At 41.1% G+C, this 27,124-nt stretch overlaps 2 protein-coding genes across 12 annotated transcripts in view; one reads left to right on the top strand and one right to left on the bottom strand.

Moving 5' to 3' along the window:
- The window catches only part of smpd3 (sphingomyelin phosphodiesterase 3), a 295,904-nt gene extending 280,389 nt beyond the window's left edge, over positions 1-15,515 (top strand). For all 8 annotated transcript variants that reach the window (XM_087996025.1, XM_043707230.2, XM_043707232.2 and 5 more), the window contains 3 exons: positions 2,719-2,782; positions 5,320-5,482; positions 7,317-15,515. In XM_087996025.1, coding sequence (XP_087852151.1) covers positions 2,719-2,782; positions 5,320-5,482; positions 7,317-7,418 — 329 coding nt within the window. In that variant the 3' untranslated portion in view covers positions 7,419-15,515. The remainder of the gene's footprint in view (positions 1-2,718; positions 2,783-5,319; positions 5,483-7,316) is intronic.
- A 482-nt stretch (positions 15,516-15,997) lies between these two features.
- prmt7 (protein arginine methyltransferase 7) overlaps positions 15,998-27,124 on the bottom strand; it is a 53,747-nt gene continuing 42,620 nt past the window's right edge. For 3 of the 4 annotated variants that reach the window (XM_043707227.2, XM_087996018.1, XM_087996020.1), the window contains 4 exons: positions 21,816-21,890; positions 19,404-19,564; positions 18,318-18,414; positions 15,998-17,503 (listed from right to left, as the gene is read on the bottom strand). In XM_043707227.2, coding sequence (XP_043563162.2) covers positions 17,342-17,503; positions 18,318-18,414; positions 19,404-19,564; positions 21,816-21,890 — 495 coding nt within the window. In that variant the 3' untranslated portion in view covers positions 15,998-17,341. The remainder of the gene's footprint in view (positions 17,504-18,317; positions 18,415-19,403; positions 19,565-21,815; positions 21,891-27,124) is intronic. The other variant, XM_087996019.1, reaches the window with a different exon arrangement.

Raw genomic sequence — 27,124 nt, 5'->3', positions numbered from 1 at the left:
GTGTGGGCTTTGGGACCCATGACTGGGAGGGATGGGGGGGGGGGGGGGGGGGTTATCTCATTGTAACAATTAGCAAAACAAATGGATACACTTTCAGTATGTATCTGATGCTCATGACCATGGTCTGGGAGACTGGCTGCATGCTGCATTAATCACCAGAGTCCATGCCTTCAGAATACTCTGAGCTTGTAGCACTGTTTCTCTTGCAATAGTCTCAGTACATTTGCAAACCAGCATGCAGTGAGCAGTCCAATCTGGGACAAGGACTCAGTGCTCAAGATCCAATTGTCCTGGAGTGAGCGCCGAAGTCCATGTGGCCATCAGTTTGGACAGCTAAGATGCATTCTGGGTGATATAGTTGAGATTGGCCATTCTTCCTGCTGCTCAAGCATGACCCAGTAAATGACAACAGATGTCATAGGTGCTCAGATCTCCCATAAGGCCCCAAACCATGACTGAGAAACATTCAAGCATGGGGTTAACTAATCAGAGAAATTGGAGTGGGGTGGTATGAGTTTTGAGATATTGCTAAATTTTCTAACTCTGTGTGAATCTGAATATCAGACATGTTAATGCAAATACAGAAGGTAATGTTCATATGTGACTGCATCATCGAACAAATAAATTAATGACAACAAAAAATTGGCCCGCCCCATACAAAATTATGCTCCTTTTCCAGCACCTGCAATATTTTATTTTATTATTCACTCTATAACATGTATTTGTAAGTGTGGTTAGTTTAAATTTATTATGAGAAAATATTTATCACAGTTACAAAGCATATGTTTTCTGTTATCATAGGTCTCTTTTGTGGATAGAATTGGTACATTATTGCAGGTGAATGGGTTGGTGCTAACTTAGCTTGAAGGATTTTACCATTTTTCAACTAACAAGTGAATACAGAAATCCTGTAATAATGTAAAGTTTAACAGTTAGTTCCAGGCATTATTGTTTATACATGGGATTATTACTTGTTTTTAGATTTCAGTGTTTTGGATGTTGTTGTTTTCCAAATATTGCATTGGGCTAATTTCAAAGGAGCAGATTGCATAATATGAACAATCAGGTTGTGTAGAATTGTCTGACAAAATTATGGTTATAAAATATATCATACTGCAAATGTAACTTTCAATGGGCTTTATAAACAATCACATAATCCATAAAAGCTGAGTTTTGCTAACTCTATGTAAAACACATTCAAGGCCAGGAATATTTACCCATCCCCAATTATCCTTGAGAAGGTGATGCTGAGCTGTTTTCCTGAACTACACAGTCTCTCTGGTGCAGGTTCACCTATGATTGTATTGGTAAGACAGCACTTGAACTTTGACCCAGTCATAGTGATGAATGTTGATATATTTCCAAGTCAAGATAGTATGTAGCTTTCAGAGAATTTGCAGATGGTTGTCCGCTTCCCTTGTCCTTCAAGTGCTGTACATCACAGGTTTGGAAGGTATTGTCAAAGGGTCTTTGGTGAGTTGCTGCAGTGCATTTTGTTGATGTAGTATTATAAACTGGTGGTGAAATGCCAGCTAAGTGAACTGCTTTGTCCTGGATTATGTCAAGCTTCTTGAGTGTTGTTGGAGCTGTAGTCATCCAGGCTCCATGGAGAACCATCTTGATTTGGTACAGAGGCTATTGCACATTGACAAGTCCTTAAATGATGCCATCCTGCTTCTGGTCAGGCCATCAATTGCAGCAAGGTGGGGGTGTAGGGTGTTCTTAATGGCAGAACAGATGAAGGAAGACTATGTGTATCACTGATTGTGAAAGCAAGAGAGGACTGCAGCAACAAGGTACTCCCAGACATTGGAATTCACCAAAATCTGACCACCAATTCATCAAGCTCATGAGTACAGTGACGGCAGTTCAATGTCAGCATGTTCAACAAAGGCGCATGCATATATCTGCCAGAGTCTTTAACAATAAGGCAAAATAATTGCGTTGAAGGAAAGGAAAGGAAGCAAGTCATATTACATTGGGATATCCTGTCCTGTGTGCCCAAAGATCTTTGGGTTAAGGAGTGACCTGTGCAGTCAGACAAGGATTCCTAGCAGAATCTTGTAACTAAACATTATCATCTTTGAATCATGATAATGATGACTTATTCAGGCCAGTGGAGAGTATTCCTTCACACAGCAGACTGGTGCCCTATCGACAGTGTACAGATTTTAGGAGTCAGGAGATGAGTTACTCACTGAAGAATTGTCAGCGCTAACCTGCTATTGTCGTCACGATGTATCTGTCTGTCAGAATATATCATGGCTTCTGTATTTAGTTCCTTATCAGGGAGCTCTCTTCATTCTGCATTAGGTTGTGAATGTATTTAGAAAGTCCAGCATTTGTTTCCCATTCCTAAAAAGGATCTTGCTAGGCCATTCAGAGGGCAAGAGTCAACCACATCGCCATGGGTCCAGAGTCATGTGGAGACCAGGCCTGGTAAGCAAAGGTTTTTCCTCAAAGCATGTCAGGAACCTGATGGGTTTTTAATAACAATTAATGATAGTTTCATGGACATCATTGCTAAGTTTAGCTTTCAATTCTGGAGTTTTATTAATTAAAGTCCACCATCTGCCATGATGGGAATTGTATGCATGTCCCCTGAGTATTAACCTGGCCTCTGGACTAGTCCAGTAACATTAGCACAATGCCATCATCTTTCCGTTGCTCAGAGCAGTTTGCATTGGCTTTAATACATGAAATGTGTCTCCATGACAGGTACCTTAATGGATCCAGAGGGACTATATGATGAAGATACTATCACACCAGATAATCTGCAGAAGTAAGACTTCACGTTCTCAAAGTTTTCTGATTTAGAGATCTTTTCTCAGTACAAGAAACAGACTAAATGCAATCTTTGAAATTCTCAAAGCATATAAACATGTTTCCTTAAGATCCTTTAGTCTGCTCTGCTGTTCAATAAGATCATGGCTGGTCTGATTATCCCAGTTTTCCCGATCCCCAATAGCCTTTTGTCCTTTTGATTGTCAGTAGTCAATCCACCTCTACCTTAAAAATATTAAAATACATGTTTTGCACCAGCTTTTCAGGAAGTGAGCTCCAAATATTTATGACCCCTAGAGAGAAAAAAAATGTCTTTTCCTCTGTCTTAATTGGAGAACTCTTTATTTTGAAAAATTAACTCCCTCTAGTCTGGACTCATCCAATACAGGGGAAACATTATTTCCACATTTTAAAATTAGATTTGTTCGTGGGAGGTGAACAGTGCTAGCCCAGTGAGCATTGACTGTTGATCCCTAATTACCAGGTAAGGATATTAGTGAACTTAATGAGTCAACAGTGATTACATGGCTGACATTAGGCTAGCTTTTTAAGCCAGATTTCTAATCGATACAAATTTCACCAGCTGCCATGATACTGGAATCTGTAATGCCCAAAATATTAGCTTAGGATTCTGGTTACCAGTCTACTGATATTATCACTGCACCACAACCTTCCTTGTAATCCAGCCTTCATCCTAAAACCTGACACAAGTCCAGCTAACCTTTCTTCATAAGACAACCTGCCCATTCCAGGTATTATTCGAGTAACCTTACTATGAACTGCTTCTAATGAATTTATAATGTTTCTTAACTGAGGAGACCAATGCTGAAAATAATATCCCAGATGTGATCTCACCAATACCCTGTATAACTGAAGCATTACGTTCCTACTTTTGTAATCAGTTTCCCTTGCAATACATGGTAACATTCTATAGCTTTCTTGATTTCTTGATGTCAACATAGTAACTGTTTTTGATGCATGCAATGGACCACCCAGATTCGTCTGTATCTCAGAATTCTGCAATCTCTGAGCATTTAGAATATATGCTTCTTTTTCATTATTCCTGCCAAAATTGATAATTCATATTTTCCCACATAGTACTCCATCTGCCAGCTATTTGCCCACTCATTTAACCTATTTGGTTTTTATTCACTTGTGGTACGTGGCTGTTGCTAACTGGCCAGCATTTATTGCCTGCCCCTGGCTGCCCTCAAACTGCCTGGCTTGCTAGACCAGTTCAGAGGGTAGTTGAGAGTCAACCACGTTGCTGTCAGTCTGGACTCACATGTAGGCCAGACCAGGCAAGGTTGACAGATTTCCTTCCCTTAAGAATATTAGTGAGCTAGACAATGGCTGACATTGAAACCATTCTGACAATGGTTTCATGGTCATCAGTAGATTCTTAATTTCAGATTTCTTGTTTTAAAATTGAATTCAAAATTCATCATCTGCTGTGGTGGGATTCAAAACTAGGTCGCTGGAACATTAGCTGAGATTCTAGTAACAATGCCACTAGGCCATTGCCTCCCCCTACTGATAATTCCTTTCTATCCTTCCTATGCCTGCTTCACATTTATGACCAATCATGTCATTAGCAAATTTAGCAACCATACTTCTGCACCCTTCTTTCAAGGCATTTATATAAATTGCAGCTCTAGCATTAATTCCTGTGGCGCTCATTACAAATTGTCAACCAGAAAAGAACCAATTATGGATCAGGGAACATCTCTGGGACACATACACGAAACAACCCCACCGTCCCATGGCCAAACACTTTAACTCACCCTCCCACTCAGCCAAGAACATGAAGTCCTAGGCCTCCTCCACCGCCAAACCCTTACCACCCAATGCCTGCAGGAAAAAATGTCTCATCTTCCACCTTGGGACCTTCCAACCACACGGGGTCAATGTGGATTTCACCAGTTTCCTCATTTCCCCTCCCCCCACCTTATCCCAGATCAAACCTTCCAACCCGGCACCACCCTCTTGACTTGCCCATCTTCCTTCCACCTATCCACTCCACCCTCCTCTCCAACCTATCACCTTCACCACCTACTTCATCTACCTTGTGCATTCCCAGCTCCCTTCCCCCCAGACTCCCCCCTCCCATTTATCTCTCAGCCCTGTTGGGCCACCACCTCATTCCTGATGAACAGCTTATGCTCAAAACATTGATTCTCCTGCTGTTCAGATGCTGCCTGACCTGCTATGCTTTGCCAGCACCACAGTCTTCGACGCAATGACTATCAGCTCCTGCATTGACTTCACTGACTTTGGTTACTGTATCAGTTTCCTTCCTGCTGACAATTCCGTTTGGCTTTCTGAATAGCAGAATCCTGGGAACTATTAGCAGGGGTTGGATTCTTGACATTTGGCCACAAATATTGTTGTAGGATAGGTACTGGACAAGTAAATCTCTTATCCCAGACTTTGGCCCATCAAATGTGATGGGTCTCACAGCAGCATCAGACCTTGGAAAAGACCCAACTATGACAAGTGATCAGACTGAAATGTAACCTTTGACCTTCTTCGCAGGGTGCTGGAGAGCGAAGAAGGGCGCAGGGAGTACATGGTCTTCTCCAACAGCAGGAATCAACCATCTTGTCAGAAAGGAAGAAAAGTACCACAGAAGAACTGTGGAAGGAGGATCGACTATGCGTTGTACTCTGAGGAAGGCCTCAACCCTGACTGGAAAGTGGTACGGTTCATGTAGCTGTCCCCATCTGACATGGACACTGCACAAAGTGTCCAGTATGAGTGGTAATGAATAGTGTCATCCTAAATTAGATTGAGATGACACCATGCCTTTTGGGAAAAGAGCAGGGGAGTGTGATTATCTTGATATCTCTTTTGAAGCAATGTCTTTATGTCAAATGTGCTGCATCATGCCATGTTCCTGCAGAAGAGAGTGTTGAGGTGGGTAAATGAATTCTCATTGAAAATATCATGCAGAGATGGTGTGGGGAACAGAAAGGAATATGGATATTTGCACAGCTGCAGATATTAAAAATAGTGAAATTTGTCCAGCACTGTAACAGTGGAAAGACTTGTTGGAAAGAGACATAAAGATCCTAAAGGAAGTTAATGAAACGTCCAAACTGGACTTAAAGTTGTTAATATAGTCCACTGTTAGTCACCAGATTCTTCAAATCATTGAAATAGTTTAGAATGTTCAACAAAAGGGAATAGGCTCCCAGCTGAAGTGTATACAAAAAGAATAAACAAATGCATGAGATAATAACTTAGTGCAGAGTTAATTTCACATATATAGGCTCCACTAGCAATTGTCATTTGAAGCTAAAATCAATTCATGCATTACAAAAGCTTCAACCATTATGTCCAAACTGGGTAAGAAATTTGGAACAATAGCAACGTGACCAAGAACACCAATCTTCAAAGTCTGTTTCCTCAGTGCACTCCTCTACATATGGTAGGCAGCAGGAAAGGCTAAACAGTCATCATCTTCACTGTCTCAGACTTAACTCCAGCATCTTTTAGTGGGACAAGGTTACCAACCTTTGGGTCCTGAAACATATTGATTCTGTAACCTGAGGGACAGCTGTATGTCCACTACAAAGACACCTGCAAGTGAGTTATAAGAATGTGTGAAATCAACCCAGAGAACTAGGAGACAACCACTGATACCTGTGACACCTGAAGGTCGGCTGCTCAGAGGGTCACCAGAAGAGGCAATGAGAAATGGGAAGCTCAGCTGATTAAGAAGAGGCCTAGACAAAATGGAAGGCAGTGATTCATGCATCTTTTCAGCCTATTGTCAGTAGAAACTTCTCTGACAGACAGGGGCTTCTGAGCCAGACTATAATGATATTTAACAGAGTTGACCACCAATGTTCAAGTCTTCATCTCATGAAAGTCAAGGCTGCCAGTGGACAGCAAAGATTGGGACCCTTATTATTTTCTTTCCAGTTCCGGGAACTGTTTGATCTATCCATTAAAAATATATTTATTGAAATCTTTTGTGGAGAAGAAGGCTGTTCAGCCATTGTGCCTGTTCTTCAAATAAAATATCCAATCAGTCTCACCACCTTGGTCTTTTCCCAAACTCTTGAAATATTTTGCCTTCTCATTCCTTTTCGAAATCAAGAAATCTACTTCTATCACCCTTTCAGACAGTACACTCTCGATATTGACATATTGTATAAAAATGGTTCTCATCATTTATTCTGTTCTTATACATTCACTAGTTCACTTATTGTTTAATATTTTATTCATTATTTAAAAGTCTGATGGTGTGATGCTCAACTGCTTCCTTTGTTCCAGCAGCTGAAGCAGTTTATACAAAGGTTTCCTGTTTGTCATTAGAAACTTTACCGAACTATCATTGAGGCCCCTGGAACCTAAGGAAACAGTTTGGGAGGGTTCGAAAATATATATTTGAGATATAAATGTATAAAAACATAACTGGGGCATTTAATAGTGAAGTATTTGATGAGTAAGGGTCCAACTAGATAAAGGGTTGAAATTCTTGTTGATTGACATATCACTGTTAACTGTTGTTGGTTTACATGCAGGAAGTGGAGGAGTTCAGCTTTGTCACCCAGCTGGCTGGCCTGACTGATCATCTAGCCGTGGCCATGCGTCTCTCAGTATCAACTGGAGAAGAGGACCCTTGACTTCAGGAGGCAGCAAAAACCATTCGGGAAAATGTTATCCACGTGGGAACAAGGGTAGTTTGCATTTCAGGTGCACAGATATGGATGACACCTGATCAAACCTAGCCCAAGGCCTCCCACTCGATTTGTTTATAGAAATTATTTTAGAAGAAGGTATCGTGGGCAATGATCAAAGATGGTTGTTTCCATGTTCTACTCCAGGAGGTTGAGGCCTTGCTATGGACTCCCAGAATAGTGGAGTATGAAAAATGACTTAGATATTCCTCACTGCCTTGGACTAGTGCCATTCTTGAGGTGTTCTTTTTTCTAAATGCCCAGCACAACTTAGTTTGTGACCAGTCTGTAAATGTGTTTGATGTTCCTTTTTTTGCATAATCCTTTGTATAACTTTCAACCAAGCTGTCACTTTTTTGCCTTTCAATAAGCATGGCTACATGGCACCGACACAGTCAGTGTTAGTTTGTGCCGCATTCCTAACAGCTTTAGTGCATGTCCCCTCTCTGACAGTATGTGTGTGTGTGTGTGTATTTATCTACATATATCTTAAAGCCAAGAGTCAGCAGGCAGATGCAATTAGCTGCAGTCACAGGTCTAGACCCTTCTGTCAATTGTTACTCTGATCACAGTCACTCAAAACCCACCCTTGCTGGTATTTCAGGTGTGGATGTCATGTGACCTTTGACATACAGTCTCATGAAAAACCCCTCAAACAGGGTCAGCAAGGGTGGGAAACTGACTGTCATCACCAATCAAAAAATGATTATGCTGAATTTTGTCTGGTTTAATGTAATCCGCACTCAAGACCAGTTCACAACAGAAGCTCAGTCTAAATATCAGCTTCATCTTGTGGCTTCTGTACAAACTGTTGAGACTAGCAGCATTCTTATTAAGCTGAGAGGTAGGAGAAGGTAGAAGAGGAAGGATGGAGGTAGGGAGCTGTCCCACCTTTGGTCTAATAAACAGATACAGGAAGATAATCAGAAATAAAAACAGAAAATGCTGCAAGTTATAACAGCTTATGGGGAGAAACAGAATTAACATTTTAGGCCTACTTGCTGAGTGTTTCCAACATATTCTGTTTTTATTCAGATTTCCAGCCTTCAGTATTGTATGTTTTGACTGGGGGCTGATAATCAATCCTGTCTGGTCACTGTTGCTCCAACAGGAAGTTACCAGCTCTAAAACCCCACTTCTATCACCACCACCCATTTGCAGTGCTGAGTATTTAGTGCAAACTTTTGCAACTTAATTTTAAGCCATGTCTTTCACTTTTCAAGAATTGCATCCTTGATCTATCAGCAGTTAAGGGAGTGAGGGCTATGACAGGGAGCATTGCCAACATTGTCAAAAGTGAATACAACCTCTTCTTGGGAGGATGACATTGAGCACTGCTGACCCTGTGTGAGGGGTATGCCAGTAATCATGGGCCATACTACCTGATGGATATACAGTTAACACTTCAACCCTATCCAAAGTAAGTCAAACATCCCAATTACAACACAGCTCACATGACATGCATAATACTTTGTCAGATGAGCATGTTCATTATTTTTCTCCTTATTCTTCCCCCTTCATGTAACCTCTGAGAGCTATGTAATGCCCTTTGACTGACACTAAGACACAGACATTGCACCAGAAAACTCTTTCTTGTGGTCAATGCTAGGACTCTGTAAAGTAATAACATTGTACAACAATCCAAACATAAAACACAATTGTGTGTGCGCGTGCACGTTGGTTGTAGCACCATTGAAAATAATGAAACATTCCTAAAAGGAGTATTGTTAGTCCTTGTGCAGAAAACAGCTCCAACCTCTGTAGTTTTTGCCCTGTGTAGAATGGTAGTAGACATTTGAATGACTGGAGCAGCGACTCCACAAAAATCCCCACACTCAGTGAGGGGGTAGCCCAGCACATCAGTACAAAAGCAAAGGCTGATGGACTCGCAGAAATCTTTAGCCACAAATTCCATGTGAGTGATCCATCTTAGCCTCCTCTTGAGGATCCAGCTTCACAAATGCTATTCGTCGATCAATTCAATCGACATGAGATCAAGGCACTGGATATTGTAAAGGCTTTGGGCTCTGGCAACATTCTGATAACAACGCTGAAGACTTGTGTTTCAGAACTAGATGTTACTCTAACCACGTTGTTACAGCCACAACACTTGCAGCTACACTACAATTTGGAAAACTTCTCTGGTATGTCCTGTTCACAAAAAAATAGCAAAAATCCAATCAAGCCAATTGCAGACCCATGAGTCAAGTGACACTTGTACTACAATAATCTACTCTTTGACAATTTTGGGTCCCTAAAGGTCCCTTAGCTCCAGACCTTATTATATCCTTAGTTCAAACATTGGGACAAAAGTGCTGAACATCAGAAACAAGGACAGATTGACTGGCTGACATCAAAGACATTTGTCCAAGAAGTCATGTATTTGGAAAGGCAAGGACTGATTCGGGATAGTCAACATGGTTTTGTGCATGGGAAATCATGTCTCACAAACTTGATTGAGTTTTTTTGAGGAAGTAACAAAGAGGATTGATGAGGGCAAAGCGGTAGATGTGATCTATATGGACTTCAGTAAAACGTTCGACAAGGTTCCCCAAAGGAGACTGATTAGCAAGGTTAGATCTCACGGAATACAGGGAGAACTAGCCATTTGGATACAGAACTGGCTCAAAGGTGGAAGACAGAGGGTGGTGGTGGAGGTTTGCTTTTCAGACTGGAGGCCTGTGACCAGTGGAGTGCCACAAAGATCGGTGCTATGTCCTCTACTTTTTGTCATTTATATAAAATGATTTGGATGCGAGCATAAGAGGTACAGTTAATAAGTTTGCAGATGACACCAAAATTGAAGGTGTAGTGGACAGCGAAGAGGGTTACTTCAGATTACAACAGGATCTTGACCAGATGGAGTTTAATTCAAAGAAATGCGAGGTGCTGCATTTTGGGAAAGTAAATCTTAGCAGGACTTGCACACTTAATGGTAAGGTCCTAGAGTGTTGCTGAACAAAGAGACCTTGGAGTGCAGGTTCAAAGCTCCTTGAAAGTAGAGTCGCAGGTAGATAGAATAGTGAAGAAGGCGTTTGGTATGCTTTCCTTTATTGGTCAGAGTATTGAGTACAGGGGTTGGGAAGTCATGTTGCAGCTGTACAGGACATTGGTTAGGCCACTGTTGGAATATTGTGTGCAATTCTGGTCTCCTTCCTATCGGAAAGATGTTGTGAAACTTGAAAGGGTTCAGGAAAGATTTACAAGGATGTTGCCAGGGTTGGAGTATTTGAACTATGGGGAGAGACTGAACAGGCTGGGGCTGTTTTCCCTGGAGTGTCGGAGGCTGAGGGGTGACCTTATAGAGGTTTACAAAGTTATGAGGGGCATGGATAGGGTAAATAGGCAAAGTCTTTTCCCTGGGGTTGGGGAGTCCAGAAGTAGAGGGCATAGGTTTAGGGAGAGGGTAAAGATATAAAAGAGACCTAAGGGGCAACTTTTTCATGCAGAGGGTGGTACGTGTATGGAATGAGCTGCCAGAGGAAATGGTGGAGGCTGGTACAATTGCAACACTTAAGAGGCATTTGGATGGGTATATGAATAGGAAGGGTTTGGAGGGATATGGGCCGGGTGCTGGCAGGTGGGACTAGATTGGGTTGGGATATCTGGTCGGCATGGACAGGTTGGACCAAAGGGTCTGTTTCCATGCTGTACATCTCTATGACTAAGTCAGTGGTGTACTGATCATGTCATTGGACCAGTAATCCAGCATTCAAGCCAATTCTGTGGTAACACCTCCTGTCTCCATGAAGCCTGTCCATCATTGACAAGGCACAACTCAGCAGTGTGATGGAGTACTCTCCATTTGCCTGGATGAATGCAGCTCCAACAGCACTCAAGAAACTTTACACTATACAGGACCAAGCAGCTGATGATGAAAACACATCCATCATTTTCAACGTTAATTCCCTCCACCACTGACGCACAGTGGCAGCAATATGTATCATCTTCAAGATACAATACAGCAATTTACTGAAGCTCTTTTGACACCACCCTTCAAACCCACAGGTTCACCACCTCGAAGGACAAATGGAGTAGATGCTGCAACACCAATACCTGCAAGTTCCCCTCAAATCTCAAACCACCTTGACTTAGAATTATATAGCTGTTTCTTCACCATCACTGGATCAAAATCCTAGAACGCTCTCCTTCATAGCACTGTAAGTGCATCTGTAACCCAAAGATTGTAGTGATTTAGGAAGAAGACTCTCACTGTCACCTTCTCAAAGGCAATTAGGTATAGGTAATAAATTTTGAACCAGTCAACAAACATACATATTCCCATGAATGAATAAAGGGGATTATGAAAGGAATCATCAACAAAAACTGAAATGATTGAAGCTTAATACTGTTCCTGTATTACAGGAAGGATCCTATTGCCAATGTGTCAACCCCCAACATAGCAGCAGTGCACCATGGGTTTCTCAAGTTTTCACAGCTTTGTGAAATCTGTGTCAACAATTGATTCCAGAGATAAATAAATGGAAAATCTGACACCCTTTATATTAGGCAGTTCATCCAGTTTCAGGTCAATTAATTCACCACTTAGTTGAGGAGTTACGGTTGTGGAGTTTCCTGCCATAGCACTCCACTATAAATGGACTGCATTCTGTAGCACTGACGAGTGGATTGTTTGACCCAAGGAAATGCTACCTTCAAATGCTCTTCATTACCATAAGCAGTTTCTCATCTTACCTGGATAATAGTCTTTGTGGGGTGAAGCATGTCTATTGTATAGGACTGGTTTGTCGAGAAGGTACAGAATCTGTGTGGTATTTACTGATTGAGCCCTCATTGCCTTAAAGGCTGTGAACAGCTCCTTTAACTGGAATTAAATGGAATTAAAGAACTAATGGAGTGCTGGAAATGGTTTCCCATCATTATCCACAAGTAGCTCTGTGTGAAAGAGACCTGCTGAACAGACACAATTCTGTTAAATGTCAATCTCAGCCATATCAGCAGCTTGTCCTGTAGTTCAGTTCCCAAGGAACAGCTTGAGGTGAGCATCTGGCACATTGGCCTCTTGAAGGAAAACACACTCCCTGGGACTCAGCACCAACTGCTTCACCAGCTGTTAAGCGTTCTTTATTTGTCTTTAAATCAGCAAGATATCATCGTGCCGTCTTTTCTTCACTGACTGTGTTCCAGGACTCCAATGTGATATGACTCCTCCCTTTCATCTTTCCTTCCTCCAACAATCTTCAGACTTGTAGAACTCAATCCTCTTGCAACCTATATTGGTTTTATCTGCTTTCCTCAATTGTTTAAAGCTTTGAATCTCCAACACTAGGAACCCTATGTACATATTATTCATAGAGAAAATCTTGCATTGATATAAAGCCATTCCGGACATCAGTACAGTCCAAAGTTAATGCAAGCAATATCCCACAAATAAGGCAATAATGTTCAAATAATCAATTTTTGTAATTTTCGTTGAAGCACATTGGCCAAGATGTGGAGCACACCTATGCTCCTCTTTGTGGGATCTTTTACATCTACCAGAGAGGATAAGAGGCCTCAGTTTTAAAATATTCAACAGCAGATTATCTTGATCTGACAATGTCAGAACTGTTACAGCCTGTACATCTTACGACCAGCTATGCAAGATGTTGAACAAGTAACAAGAGTACTACCTGTGGCACAGTAAACTCTGGGGAATGCTGGGCAGGTTTTGGTGTTTATCTTTCATAGCCACGCTTCACACTTAATTCCAGATCCGCCCACCCTCCCCCCTACCCCACCCTAGGCTCCCCAGAGGCCCAATACTAGAGTGGAGAACATATAAAAAGAATGGTCTCAGCAACAAGGAATTTTTGTTACATGGATAGATTGGAGGCTGGGGGTTGGGGGAGGGCTGTTCTCCTGAGAGAAGCAAAGGTTAAGAGATATCATGAGGGGTCTGGACAAAGTTGACTGGGAGATAATGCTCCTTTACTGGAAGGATTAAGAGTTTGAGGACACAGATTTATGGTGACAGGCAAAAGATGCAATGGTGACATGATTTTTTTTATTGTTGACATACCATCTCCTATCCCTCTGCCTGGTGATGGACACAATCAGTCAGTTAGATGCCAATGAATAAAATGAGGGTGCATCTAAGAGATCTTTTGAAATTAATAAGGTGAAAAATGTTGATTAAAAGCTAATGTTTAGCACACATCTTCAAAAAGAAAATTGTGAACCCCCTTTTCTCAGATGACCCATTCCCACCCAGGAGATTTGCATCAAATCTTCCACTGAAGTCATCAAGAATGAATGATCAGCCTGTCAGACTTGTACATAATAGCAATCAAGGAGTTAACGTCATCAGGTAATTTATCTTCAACTTTATCAGGATTGATCAGAGTACAGGTGTACACACTGATGACAATTACTTGCTAAACAGTCCAGGGGTACTTTAAGCAACTAAAATCATACATCAATATATTCCTACAATGACAGACGTGAAGAATAGTGCTTTTTATGCAATGAGTGGTTGGAATCTGGAATGCATTCACTGCCCAAGAGCATATTGGAGGCAGATTCAATTGTAGCTTTCAAGAACGAATTGGGATCATGTGTAAATAGGAGCATTTCAAATAATTATCAAATCAATTGTTACAACTAATTCTTATGAATATTTTCAGGACTGTGCCAGATGTACTCCAGAATTCACAATATGTTGGTGTGAATGCCTGTATCATTTTTCTTGAGTTCCAACATTCTGTAGGAGGTAAGGTAAAGACAAGCAATTCTATGAGATCCTATGTCCCTCACAATTAATGGAAGGTGGATCACAATGGCACATTTGAAATCTTTTTCCATGAAAGAAATTTGCCTTTTCTTCTTGAAATACAATCTTGACATGTTGTCTGAAACAAAGCTTCTGACTCAATTTGATGGATTGTTTGTATTCTTAAGGCAAAACTTAAAGATTCTCTCAAAATCAAAAAAAATTGAACATATTATATTTTCCAGCACTCTTCTGCAGCCTAGCTAAAGCAATGAATAGACACATAGGAGCAGCCTAGTGCCTGTTCCATTATTCAATGAAACATTGGGTGAACTCTCTGTTAACTTCATGTGGCATGGAATAGGGAAGCAAGTGAAAAAAGAAATTGTGGAATTACAGACAGCAGCAAATAATGTGCCATCCTATCTGAAAGGGTGACGTGCTTAGACTGTGAATTGCTGGTGATGATGGCAAACAGTTCTAGGTTCCAGATAGAATGATATACAAATGGAGGGGTGGGATGCAGAAGTGAGTCTGTTTATATTAAGAGACAAGCATGATAGAGTCCTTATCCTAACTGATGACTAAAAGATGAACACTTGCAGTGGAAACAGGAAAGAAGAGGAGTAAAGTAACAACTCTCTTCATTAACTCTGATGATCTATTTCTTACACAATTTACAGAAGAAGCCCCTCCCCGACATCTCCCGAGAGAGGAATGATCCTCAGGTTAACAATGACACAAGGGGCCCTCTTTGTAGAACAGTTCCAATCTGACCTCGTACTGCGCTATTTTCTACTCTATCCAGATTACACTTTTGTAACTTTCCTCCTCTCTTCTGCTTTCACTAGAATCTAATAAATAGTTTTAATATTCTTTTTGTAATCTGTCACGATCTTTTCCAAGTGTATTCAACCTGTTTTACCAGTAAAGAGAAGCACAATTGTTAGCCACGACTCAGTGTCAGCAGTCCTTTTTCTTCAGCACCTTTTGCCATTACATGTCCAGTAATGAAACTAGCAAAGGAACCAAACTGACAGTAAGTGTGTGAAGTTGAGTGAGAAGGGACATGTGGGTCATTTTCTTTCTAAATATATATATTTTGATATACATTGATTTTTGGGACTTCAGCATGCTGGACAAGGTCAGTATTTATTCCCCATCCTTAAAGACCATATTTATCACATACAGTAATCTAATTAGAAACTGTAGAGCCACGTATGATAACTTTCTTTTGGGCAGATGTTAATTTAGAGCAATAATCAATCATGAATTTATCTAATCAAGTTCAATTTTAATAAACATATACATTATGCATGAGGACATGCATACTCCATTTGTAAGAGAAATTAGTTGGAGCAACCCCATTTTCTAGTGGCAATCTAATCCATGGTGTGTGCAGACCAAGTTCCTTAACAACATAGTGCCTGCAGCTTTCAGTTTTATGCATTGGTAGATACACCTGTGGTAAGAAACAGCAGCACCCTCTGCAATACTGTGTTGATTTGGGATTTAAAATCTGAAGTCAGTGAGATCGATGGTGTACCTGTGGAAGATAATAGAGCTGAAACTCACTGACAGTAGTTTGTCAAACTATCTGACGAGGGTTATATATGTCTCTTCTCTCCTGAAGTGTGGTAACCCCCTCTAGCATGTTAGTTGAGATTGCAGAGACTTCCCTCAACCTCAGGGCATCCCAGGAGAGACCAATATTCCCATGCCACACATATTCCAGCACAGGTCACTGCATCTGCAGTGTGAAGCAGACCATTATCTAATAGGACCAGTGCAAGAGAATGAAACTGCCACCAGATGGAGCCTGCTCATTTTATTTTATCAGCACGTGGTTTACAAACAGCAGAAGCCGAGTCTGTGATTAGTACATTCTAAAAGCGCTTAGGACAGCAAAATCATACCTCATGCAAGTCTACGGCACCTGCACATAATCTCAAACAAGACAACTGGACCAAATACATTCCACACAGTTCCTGACACTTATTAAATAAACTCCAGCAAGACTGGCTGAACAAAAAGCATAAGTCACATAGAGCCAGGATAACTCATTGGGTTTATACTAACCATGGCTACTAGAACAGTCTAGGATTACACTCAACAATGGAGCACAAGGCATTAGTGGTGCCTTTTGTGATAAGCCAGCTTGTTCTAGATGAGATGCAGGGCCATGAGGTAAAGCACATTGCTAAGGGACTGCACAGAAACAATTTACATACTTCCTTTAACCAGGGTCAGATGTCCTAACAGTGGTAATGGACAATACAGTACAATACAACATAGTGATTGACATCACCATCCTCCCTCCAGTAAACTGACATTCAATCTTCAGTCACATCCAGTGAAAGACGAACATCCTTAAATATCCAGTATGGAAAGAAAAACAATCGCTACATAATGGTTCCTCCTGTACCCCAAATATTTCACACACTGATATGTGTAGTGACAATCACCACTGCCACAAAGATAAGCCTGGCAGCCAAGTGCACAGGAAGATTTCTCCATAGGGTCCGTTATGTATCAGTTTACCAAAAACACCTGGCAATGCAGCATGTTCTCAGTACAGCAGAGTATCAGCTTGTATGACATGCTGCAAAGTCTGCACAGGTACTTAACTCTGAATCAAGATAAATGATTCAAAAACAGGCCTAAAATTTAAAGAAAGTAGTGTAGTCCCCTATGTAATGAAAGAGGATTACTCTAAAACTGTAAACTAGGAAAAATCTCCAGATTCGTTTATTGCTCTGTACAAATACACAACACAGCACTGGCTCTGTACTACACTGCAGTGTCAACCTAGATTGCATGTTCTTTCCTGGAGTGAAGCTAGAACCCCCTGACCATGTTGAAAATGCTGACTGAGCCAAACAGTGTACTCGACTCTCGCCTCTTTTCCTTATCACAGCTAATTCTACACTGCTTTGATGTTGAGTGCAATGATTAAATAACCAATTTTGCTTGTACCAAAAATTCAATGTCAGAAGAAACAGGGTGAAACAAAACTTTTTGTTTTCTGAGTGTCCAAAGGATTCCCAAGAGCAATATTTGAGTCTAGTTTCAGGCATTCAGTTTTCCTGTAGTAGTTACTGATATCACCCAGAGACAAAGATGCACTCTCTCTCTTCCTCCATAAAGCTTTGGCTGGTCATGGGGCCAACCTGAAATCCATGGCTAGCTCACCACTCTCTGGGTGAAAGATCACATTGTAAGCTACTGAATTCAGTCCATCTGTTGAGCTCTTGTGATTAGTCACTGAACTAAGGAAGTAGACACCTTGCTTGCAGTGTGGGTTCCAGTTACAGTCATCCTGTCAACAGCATAACAGAAGTAGTTCAGGAATGATCACAACATGCGTTCTTACAGCACCTTTAACAAAGTACATCAATATAATATAATATAATATAAAAAATATTAAACAAGTCAAGGAGATAGCAGAGCAGATGACCAAAGCTTAGTCAAAGGAGCAAGCTTTAACAAGAACCTTAAAGGAGGAAAATGAGATAGGCAGAGAAGTTTAGGAAGGAAGTCACACAGCCTAGAGTATCGGCAACTGAAGATATGTCCAACTCCCCACACCGGTGACAACCCAGGGGCTGACTCACTGTCTGCCCCAGTCACAATCAAATCCTCCTGGAATAACTGGACAGTTTTCTGCTATTAAACGCATATCCTACAAGCTGTGCCTCCCAGTAGCATGGGTCATCAGAATTTAAATTTCCTGCTGCAGGTCCCCCTCTGCCCTTATCTCCCCCTTCTTCCTTTATCATAACCTTTCTGCTGTACAATGTCACTGGCTGTTAAAAGTTTTAAGGCCACTTGTACACTATTTCACAGCTACAACCACATGGAGCACAGTGAGCAGCATCTGGGGAGGCATTAACTGGAAGGCTTGGCAATCACAGTTTTGACCTCTATGGAGTCACCAAACTCAGCAAATTAACTTGCTTTCCCCTGCACAATTATCGATGCTCCAGTACATCAATATAACAGTTTCAATGTCCCGTTTCTATTCCATTCCCTCATTGTTTAAATTGATTGCAAAAGAAGTTTGCTTCCTAATTGAGCACCTGACCCCCATGACTTGCTGTGCTCAACTCACTGTGAAACAAACAAAGGATTACCGTGTGAGAGTAGGGTTTGGTTAACCCTGTGCTGATGCTGATGTCTTCAGTTAAGGAATAGTCCATCCAAAGCACCACTCCATGGCAAATGCCTGATCTAGAAAATTCACCATTTTCCAACAATTAAAATCAGAAATATTACAAGTTAAATTTCTAGTGTATACAATAAATAGAGCATTAATTCATCACCAACCGCAGAAGAACAGGGGAACATGGGGCTGCAGGGTAGCAAAGAGAAGGTGAACAGACAGCTTCAATGCTAACTATTTCACTGACTGTACAGAGAAAACGCACTGGTGAATAAGAGAAAAATACACTTGAGAAATTCAACATAGGACTGAATGAATACCTAACAAACAGCTGAGATGTACAATGCAGCACCATATGATTCTGGGAGACAAAGACTAATGAAACCAACAGACAAAGCCCTCTGCAATTGACTGATAACTAACAGACAGACAATGAATTGACAGACAGAAAACTAGGACAAAGCGATAGCAATTGTCCACCTCCACCAGGGCAGTAACAAATGATTTGAACTTTGAGAGCAACTATAGTTCCTCAGATGTTCTTCCTGACTTGTGGACCTAAATCTAGTTAGTTGTGAATCAGTATCCAATAGCAACCAGTTACCTCTGTAACTAGTAAGACGGTCACACAAACCAACAACACAGTAACTAAAGACAGGTTAGGAAAATGGTCAGGTAAGTAAAAACAAGGACTGCAGATTCTGGAAACCAGAGTGGTGCTGGAAAAGCACAGCAGGCCAGGCAGCATCCGAGGAGCAGGAAAATCGACGTTTCGGGCAAAAGCCCGTCATCAGGAGCCCTTCATTAGGAAAATGGTAATAATAAATCACAATTTAACATTGAAGGGCTCATCTAGAGCTCAGGGATTAAACACAAGACATTAATTTAACCAAATCATCTAAACAGATATTGATAAATTAATACAGAATTCATGAGAATAAGTTATTTTGACTGCAGAGAGATTTAAATATGTGCCTCTCTCTCATATACCCAAGCATCTACTGACCAAAAATCATTCCAACTCTTTTCTGTTTAATATTAGCTGCAGGAAATATACCTCAATAACTTCAGTGATCCTGTGGAGTAAATTGGCTGCTCTGGTACCTCCTGGCGAAAATCAAAGCAGAGGACCTGGCAAGGGTCACTGAGTGCCCGACACGGGTATTCCCAAAGTGGGTGGGGTTCAGCCTCCTGACATTCACGGAAATTCAATGAATTCTGCAAAACAATGGCACAAGAGAAATGAGAGGAACACTGACATGTAAAGAATGTAAGTGGGGGTTCATGTGTGGAATGAGTGAATTTGAAACAGCTATCGACATTCCAACTTTAAAAAACCAAGATAAAGTTGTGGCTGAACATGTCCAACATACATGAAGTCAAATGCATACACTGTTGGTAAGAGTCAGCAATGGTTCGAAAGTAGTCCAGCTGCCTGTGTGAGAAGGTTCAAATCCCAATCCAGTGCCTCAATGACACAATTTAGGTTGACACTTCAGAGGTGTACTGAAGGAATGCTGCAGTAAGACAAAGAACCTAGACCCTATCTAGGTACTCAGGTGAACATTAAAACACTCTCTGTGCTATTTGAAGAGGACCAGAATTCTCCCCGGTCACCTGGCCAACAATGGACCATCAATCACGATCATTAAAACAGATTATCTGCTCATTGCTTTGTAGAATGGCTGTGGCATTTCCTACATTACAATAGTGATTACATTTTCTGATCGCCAGTACTCCATTAGCAGTGAGGTGCTTTGGGATATTCAAATGTCATAATGGATGCTGGATAAATGCAAGTATTTCAAGAGTTTCAGTAATGTCGGAGCACAGGAGGATTGGAAATAGGAGGGAAAGACTATTCAGCCTTTCAAACCTGCTCTGCTATTCAACCAGATCATCCCCCTCAACCATTTTCCCATACTTTTCTCATATCAAAGGGGTGGCTCAGTGGTTAGCACTGCTGCCTCACAGTGCCAGGGACCCAGGGTTTGATTCCACTCTTGGGCGACTGTGTAGACTTTGCATATACTCCCCATGTGGGTTGCCTCCAGAGTCCAAAGATGTGCAGGCTAGGTGGCTTAGCCATGGTGAATGTAGGGCTACAGGGAAGGAGTGGGTCTGGATAGGATGCTCTTGGGAGGGGCAGTGTGGACGCGATGGGCTGAACGGCCTGCTTCCACACTGTAGGGCTTCCACGAACTATGATTAGCATTTAATATCTAAAAAGCTTTTAACTTTGCATTCATCAGAAGGTTTTCAAAGAATACAAGAGCAAAATCAACATTTATAATGCATAAGGATGGCAAATGGATCTGATTGGTAGAGGCATTAATTAGCATTAATGAGTGCATTTTCAATAGTAGTGTTTCCACTAACCACAGTCAACTTATCAATCATTCAGCACTCTCCTCTCATGCAGTATAAATGTTGCTTTTCCGTTGAATTTGTAATCTTGCAGAATGTCCCGAAAAGCTGTAACAAAATATGCCTCTTTTCAGCAATATTCAATTCCTGTATCCTGTACTACAAGACAACTATCTAGAAACTTAATCAATCTCAGTCTTGAACACAGTCAATAAGTGAGCGCTCACAGTCCTCTGAATCCCAAAGACTCACCATTGAGTGAAGAGATTTCTCATCTTATCAGTCCTGATTGTTCTGGACTACCAGTCAAAGAAAACATCCTGCCTGTATCTACACGGTTGAACAATTTTGCATTTTATAGAGACATGAACTGATAAAATGTCAACAAATTAATCTATTCACAGCATGCAAAACTGAATACATGTCTCCTGGTAAACAGTTTTCTTGGTATTTGAAGCTAATCCTCTCTAATGGTTTAACTTCTTGCCACCTTTTCTCCACAACTCAAGTGCATACTTAAAAATACTGTCCAAAAGAATGTGAAATTTAATTGGTACTTTTTAATCAAGCATCACAATGACTGAAGATTTTATCACTTTTTGACAAGCACACAGGCTCAGAATTTTCTGATCAAAAAGCCCACGTTAAGACAGTTTCTGAAGATATACAGTTATATATGAAGATTGATGTTTGCTGAAAATCCATGCAAGACCTCATGAGGTTTTCAAGGCCCAGAAAATATTTCCCAGACAGCCAAGCATCATATGCTGCGTGATCTGAAAGATCATTAGTTCATTTTTTTCTCCTCTGTCTCAAGAAAATCCTAGGCAATATAACTGTATCATATATTTAGACCTTCTCCCAGATCACACCACTGGTTTTCCTTTTAGATACTCCCACACAATGCACAACCAAGTATTAATAGCTTACCACGAAATGAATCCCCCAAATCTTTGGACACTACGTCAACACAGCATTTCACAGCAGCATCCTCGCAGCTGAAATTTTCAAGTGACTAGACTAAGAAAGCAATGGTGGCCAGTTATGGGTGCAACCTGTTGTACAAACGGATCAAGGTTTATGCATTAGAACAACCTCTCACCTGGATCATCTCGTCCATAAGGCTGACGTTAAAGCCTTCACATACTCCACAGGGAGCACGGATACGCCAGAGGTTCTACAGAGATAAAGAGTAAATGGGATCAGTTTAAACAGATTGCGCTGGTTGCTTATCCAAAAACAAGATATTAAGATATGCAGACGATTGAAGAAAATATAAAATAATTCACATTTTCCACTGCACAAATTATAAACTTTCTCTGCTTCAAGTGAAAATGCACAGAATCACAGAAGTGCAATGGTACAGGAGGTCGTCATTTGGCCCAACGTGACTGCACCAGCTCTCAAATGAGCATTAGAACATCATCACTATCCCCTCATTTCCTGTACCCTTGCACATTGTTTCTACTCAAGTAACATGGTGAACATGGTGTCAACTCAGCTGGTTCCAACTGCCTGCATTTGGTCCATATCCCTCTAAACCTTTCCCATCCATTTACCTATTCAAATATTTTTTAAATGCTGCCAATGTACCCGCCTCAACCACTTTCTCTGGCAGCCCATTCCATCTCCGTACCACTCTGAGTGATGAAGTTGCCTCTCAGGTCCTTGTTAAATTTTTCCCCTCACCTTAAACCTATGTCATCTCGTTTTCAGTTCTCTAACTCTGAGAAAAAGACTACATGCATTCATCCTATCGATGCTCCTCATGATATTAAACGCCTCATTATGGTCGCCCCTCATTCTCCTAAGTTCCAAGGAATAAAGTCCTATCCTGGCCAACCTCTCCCTGTAACTCAGGCCTACTGGTTCTAGCAACATCCTTATAAAGCTTTTTTGCACTCTTTCCTATAACAGGGTGACCAAAACTGTACACAATACTCCATGTGCGGCCCTCACCAACAACTTATACAACTGTAACATAATATCTCAACTCCTATACTCAATGCATCGTCCGATGAAGGCCACCATACTAAATGCCTTCTTCACCACCCTAGATTAGAGTGGTGCTGGAAAAGCACAGCAGGTCAGGCAGCATCCAAGGAGCAGGAAAATCGACATTTCGGACAAAAGCCCTTCATCAGGAATAGTTCAGTCAGCCGAAGGAGGGTGTCAGTGGAAGGGTACTAGTTGGTTCGGCGGGAAAGGAAGAAGCGGAGGGCTTTTAGGCCTTCATGATGGGGGATGGAGGTGTATAGGGACTGGATGTCCATGGTGACTTTTGCCCGAAATGTTGATTTTCTTGCTCCTCGGATGCTGCCTGACCTGCTGTACCTTTCCAGCACCACTCTAATCTTGACTCTGGTTTCCAGCATCTGCAGTCCTTGTTTTTACCTTCTTCACCACCCTGTCTACCCTGTGGTGCTGCTTTCAACAAACTGTGTACTTGTACTCCTAAGTCCCTCTGTTCCAAAACATTCCTCAGGACTTTATTATCTGCTGTATAAATCATATCTTGGTTTGACTTTCCCAAGTGCAACACCTCACACTTATCTGTATTGAATTGCATTTGCTAATCCTCAGACCAATTCCCCACCTGATCAGGACCCCTCTGTAATTTTTGACAACCTTAGTCACTATCAACGATAACTCCTAATTTTGCATCATCCGCAATCTTACTAATCATGACTTGTACATTTACATCCAGATCGTAAATAACAAAGGTTCCAGCACTGACCCCTGGAACACATCAATCATTACAGGCCTCCAGTCAAAGAAACAACCTTCAATCATCACCCTCTGCTTCCTACCATCGAGCTAATTTTGAATCCAAATAGCTAGCTCTCCCAGGATCCCATGCAACCTAACCTTCATGGCTAGACTGCCGTTCAAGGTCTTGTCAAAGGCCTTACAAAAGTCCATATGGATAACATCCACTACCCTACCCTCATCTATCCTCTTGGTTATGTCTTCGAAAAACTCAAAAGATTTGTCAGAATGCCTTCCTGCACATAAATCTATACTGACTATCCCCAATCAGACCTTGACTATCCAAATATTGGTTGATCCTGTCCCTCAGTATCATCTCCAACAAATTGTCTACCTCTGATGTCAGGCTCACTGGCATGTAGTTCCCTGCCTTGTCTTGCTCCCTTTCTTAAGTAATGGAATGACATTAGCCAATCTCTCGTCTTATGGGACTTCACCAGTGGCTAAAGATAAAGCAAAAACCTCTGCAAGGGCATGTACAATTTCTTCTTTAGCCTCTGACAATGTCCAAGGATGGACTTGATTTGGCCCAGGAGATAAGTTTATTTTCCTCTGAGAATGTGATATTTTGCAATGGAGTAACAATCATTTGAGACATGATCAGATTAAGTCCCATGTTTTGGAGGAGCAAGTTATTTCAGACTTGAAGTTCCAAGAGCTCTCCACCTCTGAGAACTTTTTTCTGACATCATTGTCTTTTTAAAATTAACTGGTAAGAGTGTCATTGCATTGAATAATCGACAAATGCAATGTCATTGTAGATATTTTTAAACAACCTGTTCACACATATTATGACACACCTCTGGAGCAAGTGCGGCTTGAACCCAGACCTCCTGGCCCAAAGGTATGGACACTACCATTGCAGCACAAGAGCCCTATGCATTGCCACTGAATCATGTGACAAGCATCATGGTAGAAGGAGAATGAACTGACTGTGTCCAATACTGTCTTGGGATCCTATGTTACTGGGATGCAGTTCCATAGTATTGCTCCAAGTCACAAGGCTGCGCCAGTTCCCACACAGGGTGGACATAATTTAGCCTCTTTAAATTGCTGCGCCAGAAAAAATTAAAAGGGACTGTGAACTTAAAATAAACACCCACCCACAGACTTCAAACCAAGTTTCCGGAATGTTGTTCCAGAGATATCGCAATTTGCTGCCCGCTACCTTACTGATCAAACAAGATAATGAATATGAGCTAGTTTCTCAACCCATGAAATCAAACAAGAGGACTCAATTTATTTATGTACTTGTAGATGTATTTGTCACAAATACAGTGAAAAGCACTGTATAATGTCACCACTCTCAGGTGCCATTTTACAACACCTAAAATAAACCAAGACACAGAATATAACGATAGAAATAAAGTTAACAATTGAGCTTTACTGTCCTTCTTGTTAAGTGCTCAGCAATGGTACTGGATCGGGCTTCTTCCACCCTGATGCTGAGAACACCAAGACTTGGTTCCTGATCAACACTGACACATGTATGATCACAGGATTGTGATCATCCCACTCTTGATTGATATCCTCTCCCAAACCTACAGACCTACTGCAACACTCCAATACTATGCCATATGATGTGCTGTCTCCCCTTGAGGACACTAAGGGGGCTTCTTGTTGCAATATCAAATTTCAGATTTGCATGAAAATAAGGATAAGGATTATAACATTCTATCATTGGACACATATGATATGTTCACTGGTGAAGGCATAAACATATTGACTATGCCACAGCATGGTTTCACCCTGCAAAAGATATAATAAAGCTATTCAACAACACTGCCCCAACGTCCCACCAAGTAGCCCAGCTGGTCCCAAGCAACTCACAGAGAACCTATTTCTCTCTCTCTCTCTAGCTGGCCTTGCTCTGCCAGTGGTCAGTCCAGTGTCTCCCCTTCTCTCCCAGCTCCAGAGATCCCCTCTCAAAATAGGATTTTCATTGGTTCCACAAAAATACACAGCATTTAAAATATTTTTTTAAAAATACTTTATATGCAAAAAAACCCTGTCTGGTGTTGATTGAAAACAATAATCGTAATTCTGGCTATTTCACTATTGACAGATCCTGACTCCAAGATCACATGCACGGAGCATAGTAATCCGTGGTCTCAGAATTGGAGGTAGGAGAGAGCAAACAAGTAGTGGACTGGCCTGGTGAACTATGCAAGGTCATAAACTACTTCAAAACTCAAATGAAATAACCGTGGTGTTTTTAGTTTCTGAAATTTGCTGAATCAAGCAACAGACCTAATACAAACACTGCCCTCCATGAATTCCAGTCACAAAAATAAATGTAAACAGCTAAATGAACATTGGTAGTGTCTCACATCATGATAAGGACACAAATTATACTTGCATAGAGCAATGAACAGATTAAATCTGGAAAATTGTGATAGGTTTTTGGCATATCTTTGGAAGATTGCATTTACCTTGGAACAGGTGCAATGCTGATCTATCAGAATGGTACCAGGACCAAAAAGTTAAAGTGAGGACATGTCGCATAGAGCAGACTCTGAGTATAGAGGATACGGGGACTTAAGTCAAGTGTTCAAAACAATTATAGGATTTGATAGGGTAAATAGTAAAAGTAACAGTCTACAACAAAGGAGCATAAGCATAGACCACACAAGGATAATTTCAGGAAACACTTCTTCAGAAACAGATTAGTTGAAATCTATCCTCCAAAATGTTGTTGAGGGTGGATCAAATACAAATTTCAAAACTGGGGATAAGATTTGTTAAGAAAAGGTCTTTTGGTAGAAGAGAACTTTGAGTGTTGTTGACAGAGAACACAGTGTCTTGTGCTCATCAGAATCTCTCAGTGGTTAGCACTGCTGCCTCACAGCGCAAGGGACCTGGGTTAGATGCCAGCCTCTGGCAAATGACTGCCTGGAGTTTGCACATTCTCCTCGCGTCTGTGTGGGTTTCCTCTGGGTGCTCCGGTTTCCTCTCACAATCCAAAAATGTGTAGGTTAGGTGAATTGGCTATGCTAAATTGCCCATGGTGTTCAGGGATGTGTGGGTTAGATGTAAATGTAGAGTAATAGGTTAGGGCAATGGGTCAGGGTAGGTTACTCTTCAGAGAGTCAGTGTGGACTTGTTGGGCTTAATGGCTTGCTATTCTATGATTCTATGATTTGGATGAAGTACCACTGTAAAGGGAAAACAACACTTATATTGAGTGGAGCATGCTAGTTGGTTGGCAAGTGGACTCTGACTGGTAGTATTGTTGCAAGGAGAATGCACCAATTAGGTAACAACGGATAGTTAACTGCAAACTTTTATCTAAATTTTATACCAGGCACGTTAACTCTGACTGGTCATGGTATTTCCTGAGATCAAACAGAAAATGGTTATGACTACCTTAAGTTGAAATGTGCGCAGCGTGTGTATGTTCTTCTTGTCTCAAAAGAATAGGTGCCTGTGCATTAATATACATAGCTTCCAATATACAAGTATGTCACATTATAAGACCAAATGACAATCATGCATTGGCTGTAAACATAATTATTTGCACACTCGGAATTACTTAGCAGATAATGTCCAATTGTAGAATCACATCTAATGTTGGACACTGTGTTAAGAATTTTGCTACCACAGATTGGTTGGGTTTCTCACTTGCTGCAAACAAAGGGACAT

This window comes from Chiloscyllium plagiosum, unplaced genomic scaffold, assembly GCF_037043375.1.
Source record: "Chiloscyllium plagiosum isolate Xiang-an unplaced genomic scaffold, Cpla_swu_hap1 HiC_scaffold_17, whole genome shotgun sequence".
Lineage (NCBI taxonomy): Eukaryota > Metazoa > Chordata > Chondrichthyes > Orectolobiformes > Hemiscylliidae > Chiloscyllium > Chiloscyllium plagiosum.
Note: the sequence above shows the minus strand (reverse complement) of the source record. Positions and strands in the feature narration are given on the sequence as shown.